The sequence below is a fragment of the Rhipicephalus microplus genome, chromosome 4 (genome assembly GCF_043290135.1).
Source record: "Rhipicephalus microplus isolate Deutch F79 chromosome 4, USDA_Rmic, whole genome shotgun sequence".
Taxonomy (NCBI): domain Eukaryota; kingdom Metazoa; phylum Arthropoda; class Arachnida; order Ixodida; family Ixodidae; genus Rhipicephalus; species Rhipicephalus microplus.
The window spans coordinates 55,571,031-55,595,566 of NC_134703.1; the positions used below are offsets into that span (position 1 = coordinate 55,571,031).

The following is a 24,536-nucleotide window of genomic DNA, read 5'->3' on the forward strand; positions in this document are numbered from 1 at the left end:
ACAACAGAGATTCCAAGGGCTATACCAACAAGGACGACGACGAATGGAATCATCTTCGGAAGAACACACGCGGTTTATGGAAAGCCGTTTACAAACGTGTCAACCAAGCCAACGACATATTCAAGATTTCTCACTCGAAACAAAGAAAGCATCGAATCCAAGATATTTTCCCAAGGAACGTCGAGTAAGCTTTCTTCAGTCGAGATCAAGACTCAGGCAACACGACATACAACGTCGAGAAAGGCGCCGAACCCTACCCTGTATTCCGCAAGGATGCAGAAATCACCGCACTAGCCTCGGTCAACAAGCACGCAAACGGGTGGCAATGCATGGGTTCCAATCAAGACAAATAGCACGACACCTGCGCAAATCATCCAGCCAATGCTTCAAAGCCATCACACCACGTTCATTCATCGCAAGAATACCGGCTGTGTTTCCATCTGATTTCACGCTCAAAGCATGCTTATGTTGTCCAGAGCGCAACAGCCAGCCTCGCCCTCCAGAGCTGTACTTGATACCCAGGATTGCTGTCTTCTCCTGTGAAGCTATAGTGTGTTAACGGAAACTTCCGCGGACTTGGAATGATCTTCTCTTTTTGACAGTGTTCAGTTCTAAGCCGTGCATGTTCAGTTTTCATTCGTGTTCATCTGACGCGACTTCTTTCGGGGGGAGGGGGAATCCTGTAACGTAAGAAGTAAGAAGGTAGCGATAGTTAGGAGTTAGTAGTAGAGGTCGAGAAGGAAGAAGTGAAAATGGAATAAACACGGAGTATGAGCCAGGCCACGTCTCCGATTCATCATAGCGTCTTGTGTGACGCTATGATGAATCGGAGACGTGGCCTGGCTCATACTCCGTGTTTATTCCATTTTCACTTCTTCCTTCTCGACCTCTACTACGAACTCCTAACTATCGCTACCTTCTTACGTTACATATATATATATATATATATATTCACACAGCAATTCATACACGCCATTCTAACAACCTGACATATACACATGGCCCCACTCATGGGTTGGCTGCTGTGAGGAGCATGCACAGTAGCTTTCCTTGACACTCGCAGTGCATCATGTTACTGTAATATAAACAGCGTCATAAGGCTAGACTATATTTTAGTTTTATGACATTCTTTGGCTCCCAAGGAGCAGGATGCTTTTCTTGAAAAGAAAAAGAAAAGGCAGATCCCATGCACAGTATACAGGAATCGATGCATAATGCGAAGCAGCCAGGAAGGAGGAAACCATGCTGTACAATTAAGACGTGGATATTATGATTTGCATGTTAGGAAATGTCATTTATGGTCATCATACAGTGGTATGCAATGCAAATTTCACTGTATATTAAGTTAGCGAAATTGCCGCAAGCACACCAAGAGCCCGGCATGTAAATCACGTGGTGCATGATTGTATGTCATAATTTACATGTTACCATTTCCTCTTTATGTTCATCATGCAGTCACGTCCATAGGTTGACGAACTCACCCACGAGTCGACTCAATCAAACTCAGATCAAGCTGTGAGCCTCAGTCTGAATGAGCTGCATAAGTTTTGCTGACCTATGGTCACGTCATATTAATTTTGGTATAAACCAAGCTATAGCAAAATAACCGCAAGCACACCATGAACGTGACATGCATGTGAGCCCATTCGTGACATGCATGTCATGGTTTTTCCATTACCACACCATTAATTTATGTTATTTGCACAAAAATATCTCGTCATATCATATTTGGCATATATCTATGTAATGAAACGGCTGCGAGTGTACCAATCAATGTATAACGGTATGTATACCAATTTTGTTGTGTACATTCTTTTAATGATATGCTAAGGAGTGCACAAGGTCGTAGGCGGCTAGATAGATAGGTATATATATATATATATGTATATATTGAGAGAGAGAGAGAGAGATCGTTTGATTGTATGATTGATTGATTCAAAGTCACAGAAGTTCACTAAGAAACGCATTGCACTTGAAGTTAAACAATTGTAAAAGGTCAGCTTTTATTAGTATATTGCGTGAATGGCACCAGTGCTCTATCTGGCTTATTAAATGCATATTATTTAATTTATTGTTATATAAATATAAAAAACACACCTATTTCATTTGCAGAACCCTCTGAAGAAAGTAGCATGTTATGATCGTAAATCTGTAATGGCTGGATGGCTCATTGAGATGTTGTCACTCTCTTACCACATTGCTTGTATTGCCTCTGTTGGCAATAAAACGCCAATGACAACCCCATTTCGTTCATAGACATGCCAAGCTTACTGCCTACATCCCAGATCAGTGGGCTGGGGCTGAAGGCTGCTGTTGCGAACGCGTTTTGCCGTTTGCATTACATCGTCAAAAAGTTTACAGTGTTACAAAATTGAAAAAAAATAAAGTATTTCTCGAGTTCAAAAAGCAATACTTCCCTGTAACTTCACATATTTTTAGGTAATATATATAACTTTATGAATACTTTTAGTCCACTAAGTGACACTGAGCTTTCTTCTAAAAAAAAAGCGAAATTGGAATTTATTTTTCAGTCGATATATCTTGAGCACCTTAATCGTTTTTACTTCATAGCATGTTGAACAGGCTGCTATGACATATTATTTGTGCCGTTTTATTTTGACATGCTTCTACAGTGAATATCGAATTTCACAAATTTATTCAATTTGGCTCGTGCCAAAATCTCTTAATGAGTTTATATACATAAAAAAGTAATTTATTTACAGTTACATTATCTCATTAGCTTGCCATAAACACCATTTTATCGAGTGCATCCTATAGACATCCTTTGAATGAAAATTGTTGTTTGATACTCTCTAGCTGAGTCGGCGAAAAGCTATAAACTAGCACGAACAGGCAAGAAAATTTTCGTCTACAGAAATTAGCAAGCAGAGCAAGTTTTAAACACAAAGAAAAATTTGGTGATTTTTTAGCCAGATTTTGCAAAAAGCTGTTGAAGAGTGAGTATCATTTTAGTGGAGAGTTGTAGATGTTTGTCTGGCTTTTCGCCTGACATGTTACTCCAGATACTGGGTGATAACTATGATATATGCAGTGATAAACACATAACACATACACTCACACATGTGCACTACACTATTTACGATGTTTCGTTCAGATTTGGGGCCCAAAAGAATGTCAGTAGCACTTTTGTGGCATGTAACGCACTCGAGCTACTTTGCCATGGGCCTAAAATATCTGGTGACTCTCCTTAAAAAGTATAAGTGATTGCTGTCTATATCTAACAAATTCTGGCCTTTTGGATTATATTTATCATACCTTTATCTCGTGTTTGTTTGATACTATTGAGATTTTGCTGTAATTTTAAACAATCAAAAAATATTCCCCTAGAGTTATTCAAACAAAAAACCAAATTGAATGGTACTGCACAATATTACTTGCCCTTTTCAAATACTTTCACACCATTAATTCTGACACGTCAACTCTACCATGCTGTGTCCAAACTTTTATTGCATGACTTCATCAGTGTACTGTTATCATTTACTTTAGAGTTTTGCCTCTAAATTTAGGTTACAGACTTTAACAAAGTAGTACGACCTTTTCGAGACAGTGTATTGGAAGGCTCCAGACAATTTGAACCCCATTGGGTTCTTTATTGTGCCCTAGTATTCCACCTGACGTGGTTCTCTAGGATTTCACTTCTACAGAAATGCAACCATGGTGCCTGGATTAATCAAAGCTGCATCTATTGGGTGAGTAGGCGAGTACTGTATGAGCCACTGAAGCGGCACCACCTCTGAAAATATAAGTGCATACATGTGCACCAGCCTATACATGCAAATGCTTCTCTTGAATAAAAAATGATTTTTTTGTGGCTAAAGTATTTTCTTGCTATTTTTTTCTTCAGGCTTAGAAATGGCATAAAAAAGACATTCACAAACTTTATTGATAATGACTAACCAGCCTAAAAATTCATAAAGCGGTTTCATTTAAAAGGGAAGGAGACTTTGGTACATTAGAATTGTCATTTACTGATTTTCTTGCAAGAAATGCCTCAAGGCCCTTACTTGTAGGGATATATTACATAAAGAGGAGGGAAAAACAGATAGGCTATAGCATCAATAAACAGCAGAACAACAATACTCATCAAACACCTAAAAAAGTGTGACATAACAAACAAAATATACAAAAATGCAATTCTGAAAATAGAAAAGCTCTAGTGAGACAGCCTACAAATGGGTAATATTTTTAATAAGTTTATTAAATTTAAGTGTATTAATTTTAGTTGTAATATAAGGAGGCAGCCAGTTCAACTCGATAATGGTTTTAGGGATGAATGATTTAGCAAAGATGGAAGTACAGCAAGCTATGTGTTTAATTTTGAAAGGACGATGGTGATGTGGAAATATGATTGGAAAAAAAATGAAGTAATGAGTGGCAGTATATTTTATAAAAAAGAGGTAAACAAACTAGTGTACAATGATGGTAAAGGTTATCAAGACCAGCACAAGCCTTTAGGACTGACACACCAATGAAATGGTAGTAATCAGAAAAAAAAAAAATCTGTTACATTTTTTTGGAGAGATCGATGTTACCTATGATGTAGGCCTAATTCAGGTGCCACATCTACGAAGTATACTCTATATTTTAGGATGAATTAAAGTAAAGTGGGTGAGATTAAGCACCTGTGCAGGAGCATGTTGTAGATTACAATTTGAGAGGCAGAGAGGTAGTGGCAACTACAAAGCGAAATAGGTATGACGGCTCCATGTCAGGTCAAACATAGAATGAACATTTAAATAGATGTCAGTGCAAGCTGAATCAACATTTATGTATTTGGAGTATGTGAAGTTCAGAAAGCAGCATAAAACTTTTTGTAAACGTGACAAGTTGAGCCTTACACTTATTTAGAAATGTAGCCATGATGAGCACCAAGTTGTAATTGAACAGAGGTTGCTTTATAATAACTGATAGCCAGAGTTACTTTTCATGGCTCAGTACACTACAAATGAGGTCATCAGTGAAAAAGTCTAGTTTGAGAAAAAATACATTCAGGCAAATCATTAACAAATATTAGAAAAGAACAGGGGACCAAGGAAACTTCCCTGCGGAGTGCCGAATGTTACTTGAGCTGTCGAAGAGTAAGAGCCATTAACAGAGGTGAATTGACTGTGATATCAGAGGAACCCTTGTATACTAAGATGTGTGTGTGAATGTTCAGTTGTGTTAACTACAGAGTCTATGGCCCGTATTCACAAACCAACCTTGGCCTTTCCTCGAGTTCTCCTCAAGCTTTCTTACCCTCTACTTGTGTTATAAAGGCACAAAAATGGTAAGGAGGTAAAAAACTACAACAAGACTGGTTCACGAATACTGGCCAACTTTGTACATCAAGGGCAATAAAGGCTTACAACCGATAACAAAAACTTGAGGTAACACCGAGGATGGTTAGTGAATACAGGCCTATGGTCGGAGACCCAATCAGTGCACCGCAAAAACTGGGAAACAAGGTTTCAACTTGAAAGCCAGTGTCTATTAATAAGCCATGAGTAAATTATGTCAGCTGATGATCACAAGGAAATTCCTTACAGAAACTGTGCTAATTAAACATGATGTAATCTTTGAAATAATTATTTATTTGAGTTTGAATGATGCCTTCGAGGAGCTTGGAAAAAGTGTAAGTGAAAGAAATGAGTCTGTAGTTTAGAGAATCAGGGCAGGTGCCTGATTAGAACATTGCATAACTTGGCTTCACACCAGTGATGAGGAATGCAGCAAAAGGATAATGATCAATAAAAAAAGTGCAGTAAAGGCTTCAAAAATGCTTCAAAATATATTTTAATATATCGTGGCTAAAAACAAGGATTGATTGGTTGATTTGTGGGGTTTAACGTCCCAAAACCACCATATGATTATGAGAGACGCCGTAGTGGAGGGCTCCGGAAATTTCGACCACCTGGGGTTCTTTAACGTGCACCCAAATCTGAGCACACGGGCCTACAACATTTCCGCCTCCATCGGAAATGCAGCCGCCACAGCCGGGATTTGATCCCGCGACCTGTGGGTCAGCAGCCGAGTACCTTAGCCACTAGACCACCGTGGCGGGGCCTAAAAACAAGGAGATCTATACTTGCAGCATTTTTATTGTTTCTAAATAAAGAAAAAATACCATCTTTACTGACGACTACAAATTTATTGCATAGAATAGAGAAATCATGAAATGAACTAAAGATTCGAAAAGGAGTAACCATTTCAAGAGTGAAAACAGATGAGAACGCTTTTATAATAAGATAGGCAGAATAGACGCCATTCAGCTAGTCAATGTTCAGATGGATCAGGATATAAATGCGGCTTATATTACATTCCAAAATCTCCAGGGTTTATTACATAGCACAGTGGACACGCAGGGGCGTCTGCATAAGCAGGCGTTTAGTGTGTAGTGACACCACGGACCCGAGCTAAGGGGGGGGGGGGGTTCTCACCAGAGATGGATTGGCCACCCGGGTGCAGTATCTGGCCACTACCTCCCACATGCATACGTCAAATAACTCACAGCCCTCAGTCCCCAGCAGCTGCGAAGCAACTGACCCCAGCGGCGGTCAGATCTGCAATGCAACAGAGGGTGCTAAGAATCTCTGGATCCAGACAGGCCACCATTGGAACCTGAACTTGGCAACGTTTAACACTAGAACCTTATCTAGTGAGGGAAGCCTAGCTGTACTACTCGAGGAGCTAGAGGGTGTAAAATGGGATATAATAAAACTCAGTGAGGTTAGGAGGATAGATGAGGCCTATACGGTGCTACAGAATGGGCACCTCCTTTGTTATCGAGGCTTGGCTGACAGAAGAGAACTGGGAGTGGGGTTCCTAATTCACAGAAACATAGCTGGCAACATATAGGAATACTATAGCATTAATGAAAGGGTGGTAGGTATCGTAATTAAACTCAATAAGAGATACAAGATGAAGGATACAACCTTACGCGCCTACATCCAGCCACGATGACGCATCAGTTGAAAGCTTCTATGAAGACGGACGTGGAATCAGCAATGAGTAAGGTAAAAACACACTATACTATACTGATGGCAGATTTTAATGCAAAGATAGGCTGGAGACCAGGCAGTAGGAGATTATGGCATCGGTACTAGAAATGCCGAAGGAGAGCTACTAGTAGAATTTGCAGAACGCAATAATTTACGTATTTTGAATACCTTCTACCAAAAACGAGGAAACCGTAAGTGGACATGGAGGAGCCCTAATGGGGAAAGTAAGAACGGAATAGACTTTATAATGAGTGCACACCCAGGCATCGTGCAGGATGTGGAAGTGGTTGGCAGGGTGTGATGCAGTGACCATAGAATGGTACGGTCACGATTTCACCTAGACTTGAAGAAGAAACGACAAAACTGATACGCAAGAAGCCAATCAATTAGCTAGCACTGTGAGGGAAAGTAGAGGAATTGAGAGTCTCCCTTCAGAACAGGTGCTCGGCTCTTATCGAGGAAACCAGCCTTAGCGTTGACGCAATGAATAATAATCTGAAGAGTATCATTATGGAGTGTGCAGTGGAAGTTGGAGGTACGGTACTTAGACAGGAAACTGCCAAGCTGTCCCAGGAGATGAATAACCTCATTAAAGAGCGTCAAAGCATGAAAGTCTCAAGTACAACAGACAAAATAGAACTGGCAGAACTTTCGAAGTTGATTAATAGGCGTAAGGTATTCGATGTAAGAAGGTATAACATGGAGGGAATTGAACATGTTCTGAAAAATGGAGGAAGCGTCAAAACAGTGAAGAGGAAACTTGGAATAGGGAAAAATTGGATATATGCACTAAGGGACAAAGAAGGCAAAATAACTACCAATATGGATAGGATAGTTAAAGTAACGGAGGAGTTTTACAGAGATCTGTACAGTAGTCAGGACAACCTCGACCTTAATACTATAAGAACTTGCAGTAACCCAGATGACACCCCACTAGTAATGATAGAAGGAGTCAGAAAAGCTTTGGAGAGCATGCAAAGAGGCAAAGCTGCTGGTGAGGATTAGGTAACATCAGATCTGCTGAAAGATGGAGAACAAATTGTGTTAGAAAAACTAGCCATCCTATTTACGAGGTGTCTCCTGACGGGAAGGGTACCAGAGTCTTGGAAGAATGCTAACATCATCTTAATACATAAGAAAGGAGATGACAAGGACTAAAAGAATTACAGGCCGACCAGGTTGCTGTCCGTAGTATACAAGTTATTTACAAAGGTACTTGCTAACAGAGTTATTAAAACATTAGAATTCGATCAACCAAAGGAACAAGCAGGATTTCGAACAGGATACTCAACAATCGACCACATTCATACTATCAATCAAATAATAGAGAAATGCTCAGAATATAACCAACCACTATTCATATCCTTCATAGATTACGAGAAGGCGTTTTATTCAGTAGAAATATCATCAGTCATGCAGACACTGCGGAATCAGAGCGTCGATGAAGCATATACAAAGATCCTGGAGTACATCTACAGGGGATCAACTGCTGTCCTAATGCTTCATAAAGAAAGCAACAGAATACCAATCAAGAAGGGTGTAAGGCAGGGGGATAAAATCTCCCCAATGCTATTTACCACGTGCTTACAGGAGGTTTTCAGAGGCCTAGAATGGGAACAGTTAGGGATAAGAGTTAATAGAGAATACCTTAGTAACCTGCGCTTCGCCGATGACATTTCATTGCTGAGTAACTCAGGGGACTAATTCCAACTCATGATTAAAGAATTAGACAAGGAGAGCAGAAAGGTGGGTCTTAGAATTGATCTGCAGAAAACGAAAGTAATGTACAACAACCTCGGAAGAGAGCAGTGCTTCAAGATAGTTAATAGTGCACTTCAAGTTGTTTATTTATTTTTATTTCATAATACCCCTAAAGGCCCCCGAAGGGGTATTACATAGGGGAACGGACACATGAAACAAATTTTTGTACGCTTATACAGTCTAAAAACAAGATTAAACAAAATAATGAAAGCGAGCTAAATACAAAAAGCAACAACAACAACCAAAATCAGATACTATGAAAAAACGAAAAATTAAGTTGAGATGAAATATTGAATACTGGAAACATAAATTAAGGGCACTAACAAATACAGTATACAAGGAAAAAAAACTAAAATGATGGCATGATCTTAAGATACAAAAGTTCGTAATTAACACATAAATAATACAAATCAAGCGTGTACAATGGTCGTGAAAAACATTAACACGTGATAACAAGAAAAATAAACACTGATGTACATATGAAGAAGCTTAATGAGAGTACGCGCGGTGGATATCTAATCGGAAATGTTGAGTAAAAGTTCGTTAAATGTTGGGAAATCTGCTTGAGTGGCAATGTGGGATGGCAAGCTATTCCATGCAACTATTGTTCGGGGAATGAAGGAATTAGCGTAATGAGCTGAGTGACAAGTTATACATTTTATCTTGAAGATATGGTCTGTGCGTGGAAAGATGACTGTTGGTGCTTCGAAAATGCGGTGAAGGTATGGGTGATGATAGAGCTTGTGGAGAAGCGAAAGGCGGGCAGTTCTGCGGCGAGGGGTTAAGTCGTCAAGCTGAGCGCGAGTTTTTAGTAAAAGACTATGTCTACTTAGTGCAGGTAATAACCACGGAGCCGAACCAAGAGATTGAAGTAACTAGAAGAATAAGAATGGGGTGGAGCACATTTGGCAAGCACTCTCATGTTATGACAGGTAGATTGCCACTATCCCTCAAGAAGAAGATATATAACAGCTTTAACTTGCTGGTACTTAGCTACGGAGCGGAAACCTGGAGACTTACAAAGAGGGTTCAGCTTGAATAGAGGATGATGCAGCGAGCAATGGAAAGAAAAATGGTAGGTGTAACTTTAAGAGACAAAAAGAGAGCAGAGTGGATCAGGGAACAAAACGGGGTTAAGCATATCATAGTTGAAATCAAGAAGAGGAAATGGACATGGGCTGGGCATGTAGTGCATAGACAGGACAATTGCTGGTCGTTAAGGGTAACTAACTGGATTCCCAGAGAAGGCATGAGAGTTAGGGGGAGACAGAAAGTTAGGTGGGCAGATGAGATCAAGAAGTTTGTGGGTGTAAAGTGGCAGCAGCAAGCACAGGATCGAGTTAACTGGCGAAACATGGGAGAGGCCTTTGTCCTGCAGTGGACGTAGTCAGGCTGATGATGATAGTGCACAGCACCTCAACTGACGGCTTGAGGCTTTGAGCATTTTTCTGTAATCCATATCACTTGCTGTTGAATTCCCAAGGATTAATAGGGTACAGTGTAGACCTACACAGACATTTTTGTTTCTTCTTTTTATTGGCTCTTTGAGGCAAAAATGCACATTTACTACACCGTACTTTTGTAACAGGTATGTGTCATATCATGAGTTCGGGTAGTTTTGATCGGCGTCTAATTTTGTTTAAAAAAATGGGGAGAACATAGAGCTAAAAGGCTCTCAGAAAAAGAAGTTTCAAGGTTTATCTCATCAAAATCAGAACCTACAATTTGTATAGGCTTCGTGATAAACTGAGTTAGGCGAAAGTCTTAACAAGCTTTTATAGTAAGGCATGGGCTACCTTATCACTAGCCAAGATAGATAAAGTGACAAAACTGAAGCCTGGAAGTTTAAAATCGCCGAACGTTTATAACTAACACTAAATTTGGCGTAGGTGAGGAGGCGACAAAATTTGTCAGTAGACCATCATATAAGGTCAGGAGGATTTTGCCCGGTCCTTTAGACCCACATGTTTTTGTCCTGCCACTGTTGAGCTTCAGTTATGAACTAAGTAGCCAAGAAGGGCATCTCTTAATCTGTCTATGTTATGAGAGATTAAAATGCATGTGTCGTATCAGTTTAGGTCATCGTGAACAATGAATGCATGGATCCGATGCAAGCAAATCAACGCAATACAGGCATCACACATGAAGCAAGCACTTCAGCTCCTTAGTCAGACATATGATCGCAGCACTTCCAACCATGCCCTGGTCACCTCAATAGCGAGACGTGAAGACTTCGTAGATCATGTGAGTTTTTCGACAAAATTGTAGTGCTTTTGTAATCTAGCTGCTATAGGCAACAGTAAAAGAGGCTCTCGTGCAGTGCCACGATTGCCGGCCTAATGCTGACTGTACTAACATTGTCGTCACAGGTGAAATTAATGAATTAGTGTGGTTTTAATGTTGGGTGTTGTATTAATTAAATTGATGGCAACCTGTACAGTATGGCTGGTAATTCAAGTAGTAATGGGTTAGTCATCTTTATCTCATTTGTGAAGAAAGGTTGGATGAAAACATGAAAACAGCTTGTATACCTTTCTCTTATGTTGATGATAATAACCTTTCTACTTGGAAAAGGTTTCTACATGCATACGAAGCTACAATAGTCAGCCCTGTCCATAGCTGTACAAGGTTTGCAAGTCCTACCTGCGAACCAATCGCTGCACTATAACACGCTAAAAAAGAAAACCGAAGAGCACCTGCAAGTGCTTTATATGGCAGTCTATTTGCGAACATATTCAACTCATGCTTAGTGGAAGTGCAGCAGTACATCGTAGCCGCATGAATTAAGATGTGTAACCCTGGGCATGAGGAAGGTCAAGCTGGTTTGCTTGGTGGTCCAGACACGACTACCTGGTCTAGAGGCACAAGCGACAACATGGCCAACATTCCAGATTTGTTTAAAAGAAATAAGCGGACCATCTCTTCCTCAGAGTGTAAGCATGTAAACATTTTAATATCCAGTGCAAGGGTATAGTTAGCACAGAAGCTTAACGTGGCATGCATAGCACGTACATAAATGACTTTTTGTTAACTTTTTCATATAAGGCGATCAATAATGTGCTGCATGAAAACTGAAAATTGCATACGCAAGTTGGATCGCATTCTTGATTTTAGCAGCGCACTGAAAGATCCTCGTCCCTCAGAGCACTGCTGAAATCAATAACAACAATGTACTGTCTGCGACACAAGTTAACAAGTTTCTCCTAAGCACATATTGGACTGATCTTCCTGAATGCCGCCTCCTTTGATTTCGTATGTTTGATTATCCTCGCAGAATAGGACATTTATACGCTTGTTCAACAATCGATGCACTTTCTTGCCGAGACGTACAAGGACACACAAAACTCCAGGCCCGTAAGCGAAAACGATGCAACTGACTGCATCGTTTCCTCCGCCACTGGGTAAGCAATGCTGTTCACGCTATTTATTGAGGCTCTGATGACAGAAAAACGTGTTGCAGTAGACGTGGTACCAGAACAGCGTCACTGGACGCATAGATTTCGCGAACGAAAGGCAAGCATGCCCATTAATTTGACACCAGACCACCGATTTCCTCTCTGTCTACAAAAGAAACACTCTGTCGACAGGCAAGGATGCACATTAATTTGACGCCAGACCACCGATTTCCTCTCGGTCTATCAAAGAAACACTCTGTTGACGTTGCAATGCAGATTTATCACACCCTGTTTGGCGAATGCTGTTGACATGGCACATTGCGATGTAGAACGTACACATGTACTGTACAATATTGTGTGCGATACTGTACGTATGTGTACTGTATGTGTACAATACTGTACACATGTACTGTATTAGGGTAGTCGTAGGATCAAAATACGCTCCAAACCGAAACCAGGGGCAAACCCGCTGCACCCTCGAGCACAGAACAAACAATCAACTTATTTTCCTTTTAATAATACTTATAAACCAACAAATAATTTATTAGGTTGTTAAATTGAGCAATATATACTAATATTACAAAAACAGTATACAAAAACAAATATTTTTATTCAATGCGTTAATAATTAATTTATGCACTATAAAAAACACGTTACACACTTGTTTAATGACAATTTTGTAAGTTTATTGCATTATAAAGTAATTATTTGCACTATTAAATAGCTTTACGTTAATTTTTTTAAAGTGACGTCACTTCCGTGCGGCGCAGCAGCCAGTTCTGTGTGGGGATGGCTGGAGCGCCGCGCGGCGCACGAGACGCTGCCAAAAAAGAATGCTTGCACATGCACCGGCATATAAGAGCCATTCCTTTTCTATGCCGATCCCTTTTTCAAGTGCGGTAATGATATGGACCACTCGCACCCCACCCAAGTTGGTTTGTGCTGCACTACACACCCATGTTCATGTGTGCATTAGCTCGATCTTTGCGTGTGCGGTACACCTTCTAGACTACAGAAGGTGTACCACACTTGTTAGTTATTGGGAAGGAAAGATACATCCATGGCAAGTGAAAACTAAACACCCTCTTTTTCAACATTCTTTGAATGTTGTCCCTGATCAAAGGTGCGCATGTTTCTGTCGTTACCTGTAGTTTCTTTGCACCTGATCTCCACGGCTACACTAACTGCAGTGAACTCCAACTTTTCATTTCCGAAAATTCACAAGTTATCAACACTCTATACAAGAAACTGTTTTTCATTTCCATATGTACGGTAGAACGGGAATCAGATGCAGCCCGTTTTCGTGGAAAGCCAACCCACATTCTCGGCTTGTAACTGACTGCACAGGTTAACTCTTCTAACACTCATATCTGAAAGTAGTAGCAGCAGTAAAGAGGCATTTCATACATCGAAAGCATGACGCCAACAATTAACACTCTCATTATTACACAGGGGTGAATCAGAATATGGAAGGTTAATGTTTTATGAAGTGCAGTTACGGATGCGAAGAACAAGGGGAAACCAGGGGCTCAATTTCTTTGTTAGTGAAAATTGCATGAAGCCCACTAAAGCACAGGAGGAAATTAACAGTTTCTTTCAGCTTTAATGTAGAAAAAAATGTAAGCAAAGGAAAAGACAATGGATTGATGCCAAAACCACATTCTGTGCATCACAAGGGCAAAGCACGACTGTAATGGCCTTGTTTCATTGAAGTTTATGTTCGCGTGTATGCATCAGCGGCCATTGTGGCAAATGTTGAACAACCTTTCAACCAACCCAGCCATCGACTGAAACGAACAGTTAATTTTGCCCGTGCTTTTCCTAGCCTCATTTTTGTAACAATCATAGGGTGCAGCACATGGTGACAATGACCATAACCAAATGTGAGCACATGGTGTAGCATGGGGAGCCCAGCCCAGTTGCAGTGAACTTGTACCCCACTAAACTAAAAGAATAAAAAAAAGGAGGTGCAGCCAAGCAAGGCAGGCAAATAAGCATGTGTTGCGAGACACAGATGGAGGGAGTCAATGGGTAGGGTAGGGAAAATGGTGCAGTCAGCTGACAACACAGAAGAAGGGCCAGAGAGAGGCAGGGTCAGGAGAGGGCAGCCACGCAAAATGACGGCGACGATGTTCACGGGTTCCCACCTTCTCGGTTTCGTAATCATCGACGTACTCTTGCTTTGCCTCGTCTGGCAGTTCTCTCCACATCTGACCGATTATTTTGCCGATTTCCCACAACTTCAGGTCAGGGTTCGTAGCCTTCACCTGATCCCACACCTTAAAAAAATCACAGGTCAATGAAGCTCGTGCCTCCCCCTTCTCAGATCATCGCACCGACAAGAGAGGTGCTTGGAAAGCGATTAGACAACCTCTGGGCCTCTGGGAAGCAGGAGTAACACGAGACGTGATCTCATTCGCAGTGAGACGACTGATACACAAAATATGCTGGTTATGCTGGGCGAGACGATTCTGTACCGCTCCCCGTAAATTGCCTATGGCACTTTTCTTACTTTTTTTTTTGCCACAATAGAGTTAGGTAAACTGTAAGGCCTGTTACCTAAGCTGGCACAATTAAGCATGTCAAATTCACAAACAAGATTCTAACGCGAAGACAAGTTGTGTGCGTGAGCACTAGTGGTTTTCTTAAGAGTTGGCAAGCAAACCAGTGCTAGACATTACTTTCATATATTCTACTAGCCTACTTAATGCTGACTGAGAATTGCAACTTGAGCGAGTTGGTACGGACACATCTTGATTTACTGACACAGCTTTTCCATGTTTACAGGACTCTTTCACAAACATAGAGCACTGATATATTAGCACAAATACAAACCCTGCCCTCATATTTTTTTTTCTTGGAACAAATAGCTTGATCATGTGTTTTGAGTTCATAGTTTTTAATGAGGTTACAGCTGCTATAAATTTGTTCCTTTGAATTGTAGCAAGCTTTGCCGTTGGGTTTTTACTAAGCTCTGGAAAAAAAAGAAAAAGCCTGAATACGATCGGAGGCATGTGTCTGCAATGAGAACAGCACAACTCAGCGCAATAAAGCTCATGAATACAATGGTAGAAAAGAGCCAACTGTGACAATCAATGGAGCATAGGCCAAGTGGCATCTATACAAAAAAACAACTATGCAAATGCACATATGTCCAGTCCTACAGTGCATTGCAATGCTATTGAGATGCCATCACATGCTGCGTCAAGAAACGCAGCATTACAATGTACAGCTGCATGGGTTCGAGTCTACAGATTACATGTACTGCTATGACATACAACCCATGGCTGCATTATGCATGGTTGATGCGTTTTACAGTCATAATAATACAGTAGACTCTCACTGAACAGAACCTGAAGGGACCAGGAAAATAGGCTCCATTTAACAGGAGTTCTGTTTGCGAAGAGATGAACAAGGGCGCAGAATAGAAGCATAAAACCAATCTTGTCCGAAGCACTTGTTCCATTTGAGCAGCAGTTTTGTTTAACAGATTTCTGTTTACTGAGAGTCTACTGTATGTACAGTCTTCACAGACTTAAATGTGACATTTAGGAGCAATGTAATGAAGAGACCTTTGCTTACACCTCCTTCAGTTCGTGTCATAGTGGCACAAATTTTACTCTGAACACTTACAACAGAATAAGCCATGTTTTTAGCTGCCAGTTTCGTAGCGACATGACGCAGTGATTTCAAGCAAATTTAAACACCTGTCATTATATTGCAAGTTTTGGTTTCACGTTTTAGTCCATGGTGGCTGCATATTTCTACTTTTGTAAGTTTATTCACAACATTAGGTATATCTATGCGAATATGTTCGCAATGTCGATGCTGGGGAAATGAGCAAACACATTGCTTGTATGGAGAGAGAGGCCAGTCATACATTGTTTCTCAAACAAACGTGGTAGTTTCAAAATTACTTGTTTTGTAGATACATAGCATCGCAGAGCTAACTTCAACAAAGTACGTAGTAATGTCATTCAAGGTTTTACACCTATCTTCCCAGAAGCCTTTGCAGCTACCTCTCACCACAGTCCATTTTTCTTGTTTACATTTTGTGAACATATGGCATTATATGATCAAGATATATGTATGCAGCAGAGAAATAATTTTGACATGTTTTAATTATGAATTCACAAGGAAGCTTTGCCTAAGATGAAGCTCTTGCATGTTAATAATTTGCTTAACTGCAAAAAGGAAGAAATGAGATTTCACGGTCTAGTTTGCTCGGCATTTTTCGGAAGACATGGTGAGAGGCTCAGCTTGCGATCAGAAGTCTGCAACTCACGGAACGTGCATCCGCATGCGAGTAAAAAAGAGGCCAAAACACGAAACGCAAGGCACCTTGTTGACCTCCAGAATGGCCAAATTTTCTAACTATTTCTTCAATTCTTTCCATCTTTCCACTCGAGTTTTTTCCTAACACACTACAAACGTAACATTATCTTAGCACTTCCAAAGCATCAGCTGTTGCGTGAACACTCGTTAAAGTTTGACCATTACAATGTTGGCATTTTCTTATTAGACATAAGACAGCATAGCTCACATAATGTATCATGTCATTCAGCTCAAAAGCCATCAAAGTAACAAGAGTAATAAGCTGCTGTGGCCAAGGAGCTCATTAAAAGAAATATTTAGCTACCTTTTGATCAAAGTTGATGGTAATCAGCAAGAACACGTTCCTATAAACAAAAAGAAATTCAAAAACCATTTCATAATTTTAACGAGCCACACATTTCTTGACAGATGTTCCGTAACATGCTGTTTTAACATGCTTTGCACTGTATAAATATGTTATACATATATATATACACACACACACACGCACACAGGTACAGGTTTTTGTTTTTTTTTTTTCAGTTTTTAGTGTATTATTGCAGTGCATAATTTTTTTGCTAACTTATTCACTATACACTTTTTTCTCTTTATTTCTTTTTTTGTATTTACTGATGTATTTTTCCGTGTTTACTTTGTCCTTGTCCCCCTTACTCAATGCTGTACTAGGCTCTGTAAGGTATAATGAATAAATAAAATGCTCAATCTCAAAAGGATTCCACAGTCTACCAATAGAACACAGCACCACACTCACAATCCAACTTTCAAACTAATGGCACATTAAAGGGACACTAAAGAGGAAACAAAATTTTGGCTTTTTAATAAAGCAAAACTTGACAATCTCGAAAACACCACTCATACCACGAAACGACGCTTAGTAAGCGAGGAAACGCACGAAAAGAAAATGGGGGTGGCAATGCCACCTGGAGATTCCCGCACAAACACTGTGACAAAACAAATTTCGAGGCGTCTACTGGGTCCTACGTGGCTTCAAATTGATAAAAATGAAGGGAATTGTAATTTCTCGCATACGAAGTTTAGAAAATTTCATCTAGCCTATGTCACGAAAATATATTTTGAACTTTCTTACGTCACGCACCAAGATTATAGCACAAAATTTAAAAATGAAACTTTTAAAGGGCCACTCACCAGGCCCCGTACCAAATTTCAGTTAGACAGTGGAAGTTGTTGAGTGTCCGGTGAGGAACAATTTGCCACAAAGAGTTTTTGAATCGCTTCATCACGAGCGGAGAAAACGGGCTTTTTAAAGTCACGCGAAACGAGGATGAGAGGAGGCGAGCTCGAAACCCTTGCCGCTCCTCCGCGTAGCCTTCGCAAGCCAAATCTCCTCCCCACTCTCTCAGGCATCTGACCAAGAGGTCACGTTAGCATGAAGTGCCCAAACAAGTCCAAACCCCGAACAAGCGAGCGGCGTTGCTTTGTTGACCAGCGTTATTTTGTGGTCTTCTGTTTGTTTCTGCGGGATGGTTTGGAAACGCTTGCTTAGACGTGGTAGAATAGATGAGCACAATGAGTGCGGGAACCCGTAGAAGCATTCCACAGCAGTCGTCTGCTCGATGCGCTGACCGCGGGTACGCGAACACATGCGAAACGCTGACACATTAGCCTTGCATCTCGTTGCAATTCACGGAAGAAAATGGAGAAAAAGACGCTCACATTGCCTTATTGCGTCTCATTATTTCTAGAGCTTTATTATACTCTTCAAGCAACAAATTACATAAACTACACATGCCGTGTTAAATAATGTTTGCCATGTCACATGCCACTGTTTGCAACGTCAGAGCAGAGTTGTCTACATAGAGGACCAAGGTCACTGCATTGCCGTGTACGTAGGGCCATTCATACGCGCACGTCATGCCCTCAGTCTCTGGGGGCGGGCCGGCAGAATGAAGGGGGAGCAGCGCTCATCTTGAAATTTGACCCACATCTGCGGCGCGTAGCGTTGCAATTTTTGGCAGACGTGACAATGAATGCCTAGTCTGCGCATTGCACTTGTCAGCTCAAAATTGTCAAACCTGGTAAGTGGCCCTTTAAGCTTTGATTTTTTTTCCGCTAATGATGAACTTATGATGGTGAAACATATGGCATTAGAGTTCTCAAAGTGCATTTTGTTAATCTAAACCAAATCATTGTTCCTCTTTAGTGTCTCTTCAAAAGATGCTGGCAATCGTGGGAAAAAGAAAAACTATTCGAGAGGAAGAAGGAAAACAACATAAGGCTGAGTTGCAAACTGCTGGTCTTAAGGCAGAGGTGCCATGTTGACGTTAAGAAGCAAAAAATGATAAACCTGGGGGGGTTGTAATCCTTACCATTTTTCTTACCTTTCTACTGTACCTCATGTAAGGCATCAGGGGTTTATCAGGTGGCTTTGGTGGTTTGGGCACACGACTTTCGGCCTGCACGAGTATGGGAAGCAACAGCAAAATTTAATTTATCCTCCAAGGAATCTCCAGCCGAAACATCAATGCTTGCCCATGCAGATATCAGGCGGTGCAAAACAGAATAAACAAACATTATCAGACAAGGTGTTCTGAGTATTCACAAGTATGGCAATCGACTTATTAGAATGGCAGATTGCTAATTTAGTTAATGATAAGCAGGTTTTATAGGACATTAAAGTGTGCATATTAATTTTAGATGCATGTAGCTATTCAAGATTTTATTTATATTTGTTTGGCTGATTTACAATTTCATAAATTACAAAATATTTTTTAACCTTGTCACCGTTAAAAAAAAAATACTGGCTTCAAACCCGGCTTCTGTACGATACATTACCACTCGTGATTAAAGGGGCTTTGCAACACGAGTGCAAGTAATCATTGAATCGCTTTATCAAAAAGAGTTTAGTGTCTCACGAATCGACCGCGGAAGAACTTCGTAGATTCATTCAATTACATACGGAGTTACAGGGACTTGTCGCACTCTTCAAGCGCTTCTCGTCTCCTTTCATAGCAGCTAGCGCACTGAAAGCTACGCACAGAGGAGGTTGACAAGGAGGCTAAAAAATGCGTTCTTTTGTCTTCGTCAGCGAGCATAATTACCTTCAGCACTTTTTCTTCTTCGAATAAGCCATTTACTTTCGGTGCGATCGCGAGCAGGCACGTGGCAACATCCCGCGGTGGTCAAGATAACTATGCAGATCATGACTTTAAATCAGCCCACGGCTGTGGACTTTCGACATAAGCGGCAGTATGCTTGGTATATGCCGCGAGATGACGCGAAAAGAGACTGTGGTTGCTATCGCTGCCACTTGAATGGGCTGCGAGCAGCCGCCGGAGTGCACAGGCCAGGCGTCGCCGTGTTCCCTTTGATGAAAACTGACACTGTACATGACAGTTCTGTCTGTGTTCTGTACCTGATTGATTGATTTGTGGGGTTTAACGTCCCAAAACCACCATTTGATTATGAGAGACGCCGTAGTGGAGGACTCCGGAAATTTTGACCACCTGGGGTTCTTTAACGTGCACCCAAATCTGTGAGTACACGAGCCTACAACATTTTTGCCTCCATCGTGTTCTGTACCTGCTCCAAATGAAGGTTACCAGGAAAATCTCTTAGACAACAGACAACAAAACCGCCCAATTTGTCACCAAACTAAAAAAAAAATCCACTCAGCCAATACTTTTATGTTTTCATTTGTGTTTTAATATGTGGGCCAACTTCATAAAGCAGAGTGTTCACAAAGTAGATTAAACCTTTAGTTGCAGCTACCCCCACAAGAAAAAAAGTTGTCTAGGCCACAGTCAACTTCTTTTCGCATGCTTCAGATGGGAACATACCCCAGCCTCTCCATTTACAGTCATTTCAGCACTTTGTCGGGGTTGTCAAGATCAAAGAGTAAAAAGTTGAGACGCGCTCGGTAGGCACTCCTCTTTACAGGGAAAGCATAGAAAATTCTCTGAATGTGAATTTCATTCCATGATCAAGAGCCCGGTCCTACTACAACTTGAGGCTATTCGGAAGGCCCATGCGACTTTGTGGGCCTCACCAACATGGACCTCACCATCATGGGCCCACAAAGGGCGGTGAGGCTAGCCTCTTCATCCCTAGGTGGGAGCAGAACCATGAACTTCCCCTTCAGGACTTTAATAATGTTTTTTATCTCTCTATTTTGATTGCTGTGGAGAGAACACAGGACACAGAGATAGAATATAGGAAGCCTATTAAAGCAAATCAGCTAAGGTTATTGGGCATGCAAGTGCTTCCCATTATTCATTCACTACATTCATGCACCATAGGCTGAGGTGAGAAACAAGGAGGGCATGAGCTTGCGAGACATATGTTAGAGAGCTGCAAATATGTATCAAAGGGAGTGTAGACATAGCAGCGAATCAGTGGTCGCAGGTTAAGCAGAGTTTCTTGCTTTGAATAACTGCTCCACTGGCTGAAACCATTTCAAGCACGCACGGCTTTCCTTTTGCCACCACAAAGAAAAGCAGTGAAGGAATATCGCACCTTGAGTCATTTCTTTTGCAGTGATGCTACAAGCTCGAAAGAATGCAGATGCAGAATGTGTTTGCATTCAGTGGTTAAGAATAACAAATGAAGAATGATGAAGTGTTCTCATGGCATGTCAAGCCAGTGTGAGTGTATTATGGTGCATGATTTTGATACACCTTAAATGCGTTGTGGGCTGTGCATATTGGGTGACTAATGTAATTCACAAGCTATCGTAATTGACATTCTAAGCAGAGCTTACAGCGCAGGCACACTACTTCTCTTTTCAAGTGCCTTTCCCTCGCGAGAGAGAGAGGGGGCTCTTAAGGTTCTGCTTTAAAATACAGACTGTTTTCGCATCGTACAAATGCCTCATATTTTTCACACATGCTCACTGCCAACTGACCTATGGACTTTGTTTTACGGTGAGGGGCTTCTTTTCAGAAAAGTGATTAAGGTAAGTGTGATGACATGCACCTGAGCACTAAAGCTACAGGTGTCATTTAAAAGATGGTGAATCTAGCTTGTGGATGTCAGTGTTTCTTCCACGATATGGAAGACACATATTCACCAAAATAGTGATGTGGTGAAGTAGATCACAGAGGATGTTTGCACATCTTGCGAATACTGTACGTCAGCAAGTACAGTTATGCAGCGACACCACGGCCAAATCAGGGGTGCTACAGACATTTAGGGGAGAGGCAAATACGCGAGTGTGCTCACGAATGACACACGAATAACACTTACGCCTCCAACGCCACGTGATCCCAACTTGAGTGGATTGAATGATGGGTGCCCATGTGGGGATGGCACGAAAGGGCTGCTGTTGGCAGAAGAAGGCTGCAGATAGCAAGATGCTCAGTCATTAGTAAAAACAGTGTGTGCGGTTAGCAGAAGAACATCATGAAACAGAAGGGATATTAGTATCTGCGGGCTAATCTTTAGTGACAAGCAAAAAGAATTATTTGGGATTTTCGCGCACAGTGTGTTCAAAACTGCAGTGGATAAAAAGAATGCACGCTCCAGCAGCATGAGAAATGTAAAACGTACGAGGATGGTTGAAAATTAAATCACGGTCCCGTATGACATAACTAGTACAATTATTAAACCAGAGTGCTTTTTCTTCTTTATTTCAGACAAGCACACATAGGGGAAGAAAACTCGAACGGCGCACAATAAGACGGCTCTGTTGAAAGCACAACGCAGCAAATATTATTACTGCTTGCTTTACAGCAAATAAGATAACATTATTTTCTCTCATCTGATTGCGCAGCTTCAAAACTTAACACAAAACACTCTTTCTACAAGAAGATACATTCACAATATAACGAGAGACAACAGCACATACCATCGGCGAGCTTGAATTCGAAGTTGTGCCTTGCGCCCGAGGCCTTTCTGTAGATTACAAGGAAAAATAAAAGGCAAAAAATAAGGCATCACAAATTCGCCACACCAATTGACATTCGCGAAGCACGAGGCTGCCGCTACAGAAATATGTATCGATTTTCCTGCGCACCCATTGTTCGTTCCTCCCTTCATTTCCTGCGGGAAACAAGAGCATCCTGCGGCGATCGCAAGTAGCGCGTGGAGACAGAGTGGCAACTAGCTGCGCTTATCGTGCTCGCTAAATAAACGGGCCCGAGCGAAGCCCTTCCTAGACGTCGTTTAACCGAAAGCTAGCATCACAGAGAGCAGTGAGACCGACACAACGCTGTGCCGGCTACTGCCGCGATCGCTGAGCGCAAGAAAAATGGAAGACATGTTGCTTCGCTTACGGGGTGCAGGCGGGGTCGCAGCGGCCATCTGCGCTTGCCGGTAGTTAGGCGGAAGGGCCATTGTTGCGGGTTATAACGCTGGTGCAAGGTTAATGTCTCCGTAGTACATTCTGGCAAAAGGTAGCCGACGACTTAGGACGGCGCGATTAAGCTCGCGCACGGCTAACTCAGGGCACAGCCTCCTAGATTACTTTTGCCTGTCGCATTATCGGCGGTCACTTGGGGAGCGGCCGTCGTCGGAACTAATATGGTGGAGCCACTTAAGTAGGGGTGTCCTCAAATAGGTTTTTACGTTTTTAGAGCTTATATGGAACAAAATTAACGTAAAAAATATTTAAAAAGGCGTAAAACGTAGATACAATTAACCTTCCATAAGTGACGTCACCACATATGACAGGCGTTTTGCGCTCATTCAGCAGGCAACCCCTTCAAAACAAAGCATAGCCTCTGAAATTAGCAAACGCCCAAATTTTTTATTTTAAAGGTCAAGCACAAAAACCCTTACCCTCTGTAGGTAGCGCCGTTATAGCTGATAGGCGTTTCGTGCTCATCCGGCAGGCAAGAAAAATCTAGGAGGCTGTACTCAGGGCAGCGCCTCCTTTATTTTTTTGTGCTTGCCGCGTGAGTGCCGCCGCGCCCTTAGTGCCCTCTCTCTTTACAATCTCGATTCTGCCCCTCGACGCCGCTTGGCAGCTCTGCGCTATTGCCTTCTTTGACAGGTGGTATGGACAGATAAGATTCCAAAGTGGCACCAGTATCTAAGATAGGTAGAGTCCGGGGCATAAATAGACGTAGCCACGAGCGCCGAGCCAATTCAGACATGAGGTATATTAACATGCAGGGTGGTAGGAACAGGCTGAAGTGGGAAGAGATGGAAGAACAGCTAAGGGAAGAGAGTCCGATGGTATACGGTTTTGTAGAAACACATCTCAGGGACATGGAACAACCTCCGAACAATCCGGATTACGCGTGGGAATATTGTAATAGAACAGAAGACAGCAGAAAGGGGCGTGGTATTGGGGCTATAATATAGAACGGAGTCTATATTATAGTGACTGTCTCCGTTCTATATTATAGGGCATTCATTCATAAAAGTACAGACTGGCAAAGGGTCAAGCAGGAGTGCAAGGAACATTTATGGCTAAAAGGGAAAGTGGCAGGTCAAATGACACTCCTTGGTTTCGGGTACTTGTGGACGGGAGCAAAGGCCAGATAGGAAAACCAGGCAATGGTAGAGTGTATATCAAAGGACATTCATGAGTTAGGAAGAGAGTGCGAGATAATTATACTAGGAGACATGAATGAGCATATAGAAGATATAGATGGGTATACCGACACAACAGGCAAAATGATCATGGATATGTGTGAGAGGCTTGATTTGATCATTTGCAAAAATACCGAGAAGTGTGAAGGGCAAATAACATGGGAGGTAGAAAGGCTGCAGTCGACGATAAATTATGCACTGATGTCACATAGGATGTATGATAAGCTCAGGGGAATGCACATAGATGAAGGTGGCTCCAGAAGTCTGGGTAGTGATCACAAACGTATCAAGCTAAGTTTTGGAAGAGCAGTGAAAGTGGGAAGGAGACAAGATGAGCAACTACAGAAAATTTTTTATCCGGAAAGGCAAATTGAAATAGCCACTAAACAAATTGAGAAAGTAATCATGGAGGATAATAAAACAGTGTGGACATACACGAATCTTATTAGACTGAGCTAGAGCTTGCTAAGACGCGTGACAAGTCACCCCGGAAAAGAAGACACAAACCCAAAAAATGGTGGGATGAGGAAGTTAAGAGAGCTATAGCAAA

General features: G+C 41.5%; 1 protein-coding gene across 11 annotated transcripts in view; it reads right to left on the reverse strand.

Moving 5' to 3' along the window:
* Positions 1-22,931, reverse strand: part of LOC119171979 (SWI/SNF-related matrix-associated actin-dependent regulator of chromatin subfamily E member 1) — a 45,075-nt gene extending 22,144 nt beyond the window's left edge. For 4 of the 11 annotated variants that reach the window (XM_037422908.2, XM_037422903.2, XM_037422907.2 and 1 more), the window contains exons 1-5: positions 22,723-22,931; positions 22,296-22,342; positions 21,695-21,787; positions 18,820-18,906; positions 14,305-14,436 (exon numbers count right to left, since the gene is read on the reverse strand). In XM_037422908.2, coding sequence (XP_037278805.2) covers positions 14,305-14,436; positions 18,820-18,906; positions 21,695-21,787; positions 22,296-22,342; positions 22,723-22,783 — 420 coding nt within the window. In that variant the 5' untranslated portion in view covers positions 22,784-22,931. The remainder of the gene's footprint in view (positions 1-14,304; positions 14,437-18,819; positions 18,907-21,694; positions 21,788-22,295; positions 22,343-22,722) is intronic. The other 7 variants (XM_037422906.2, XM_037422904.2, XM_037422912.2 and 4 more) reach the window with 5 other exon arrangements.
* Positions 22,932-24,536: the final 1,605 nt, after the last annotated feature.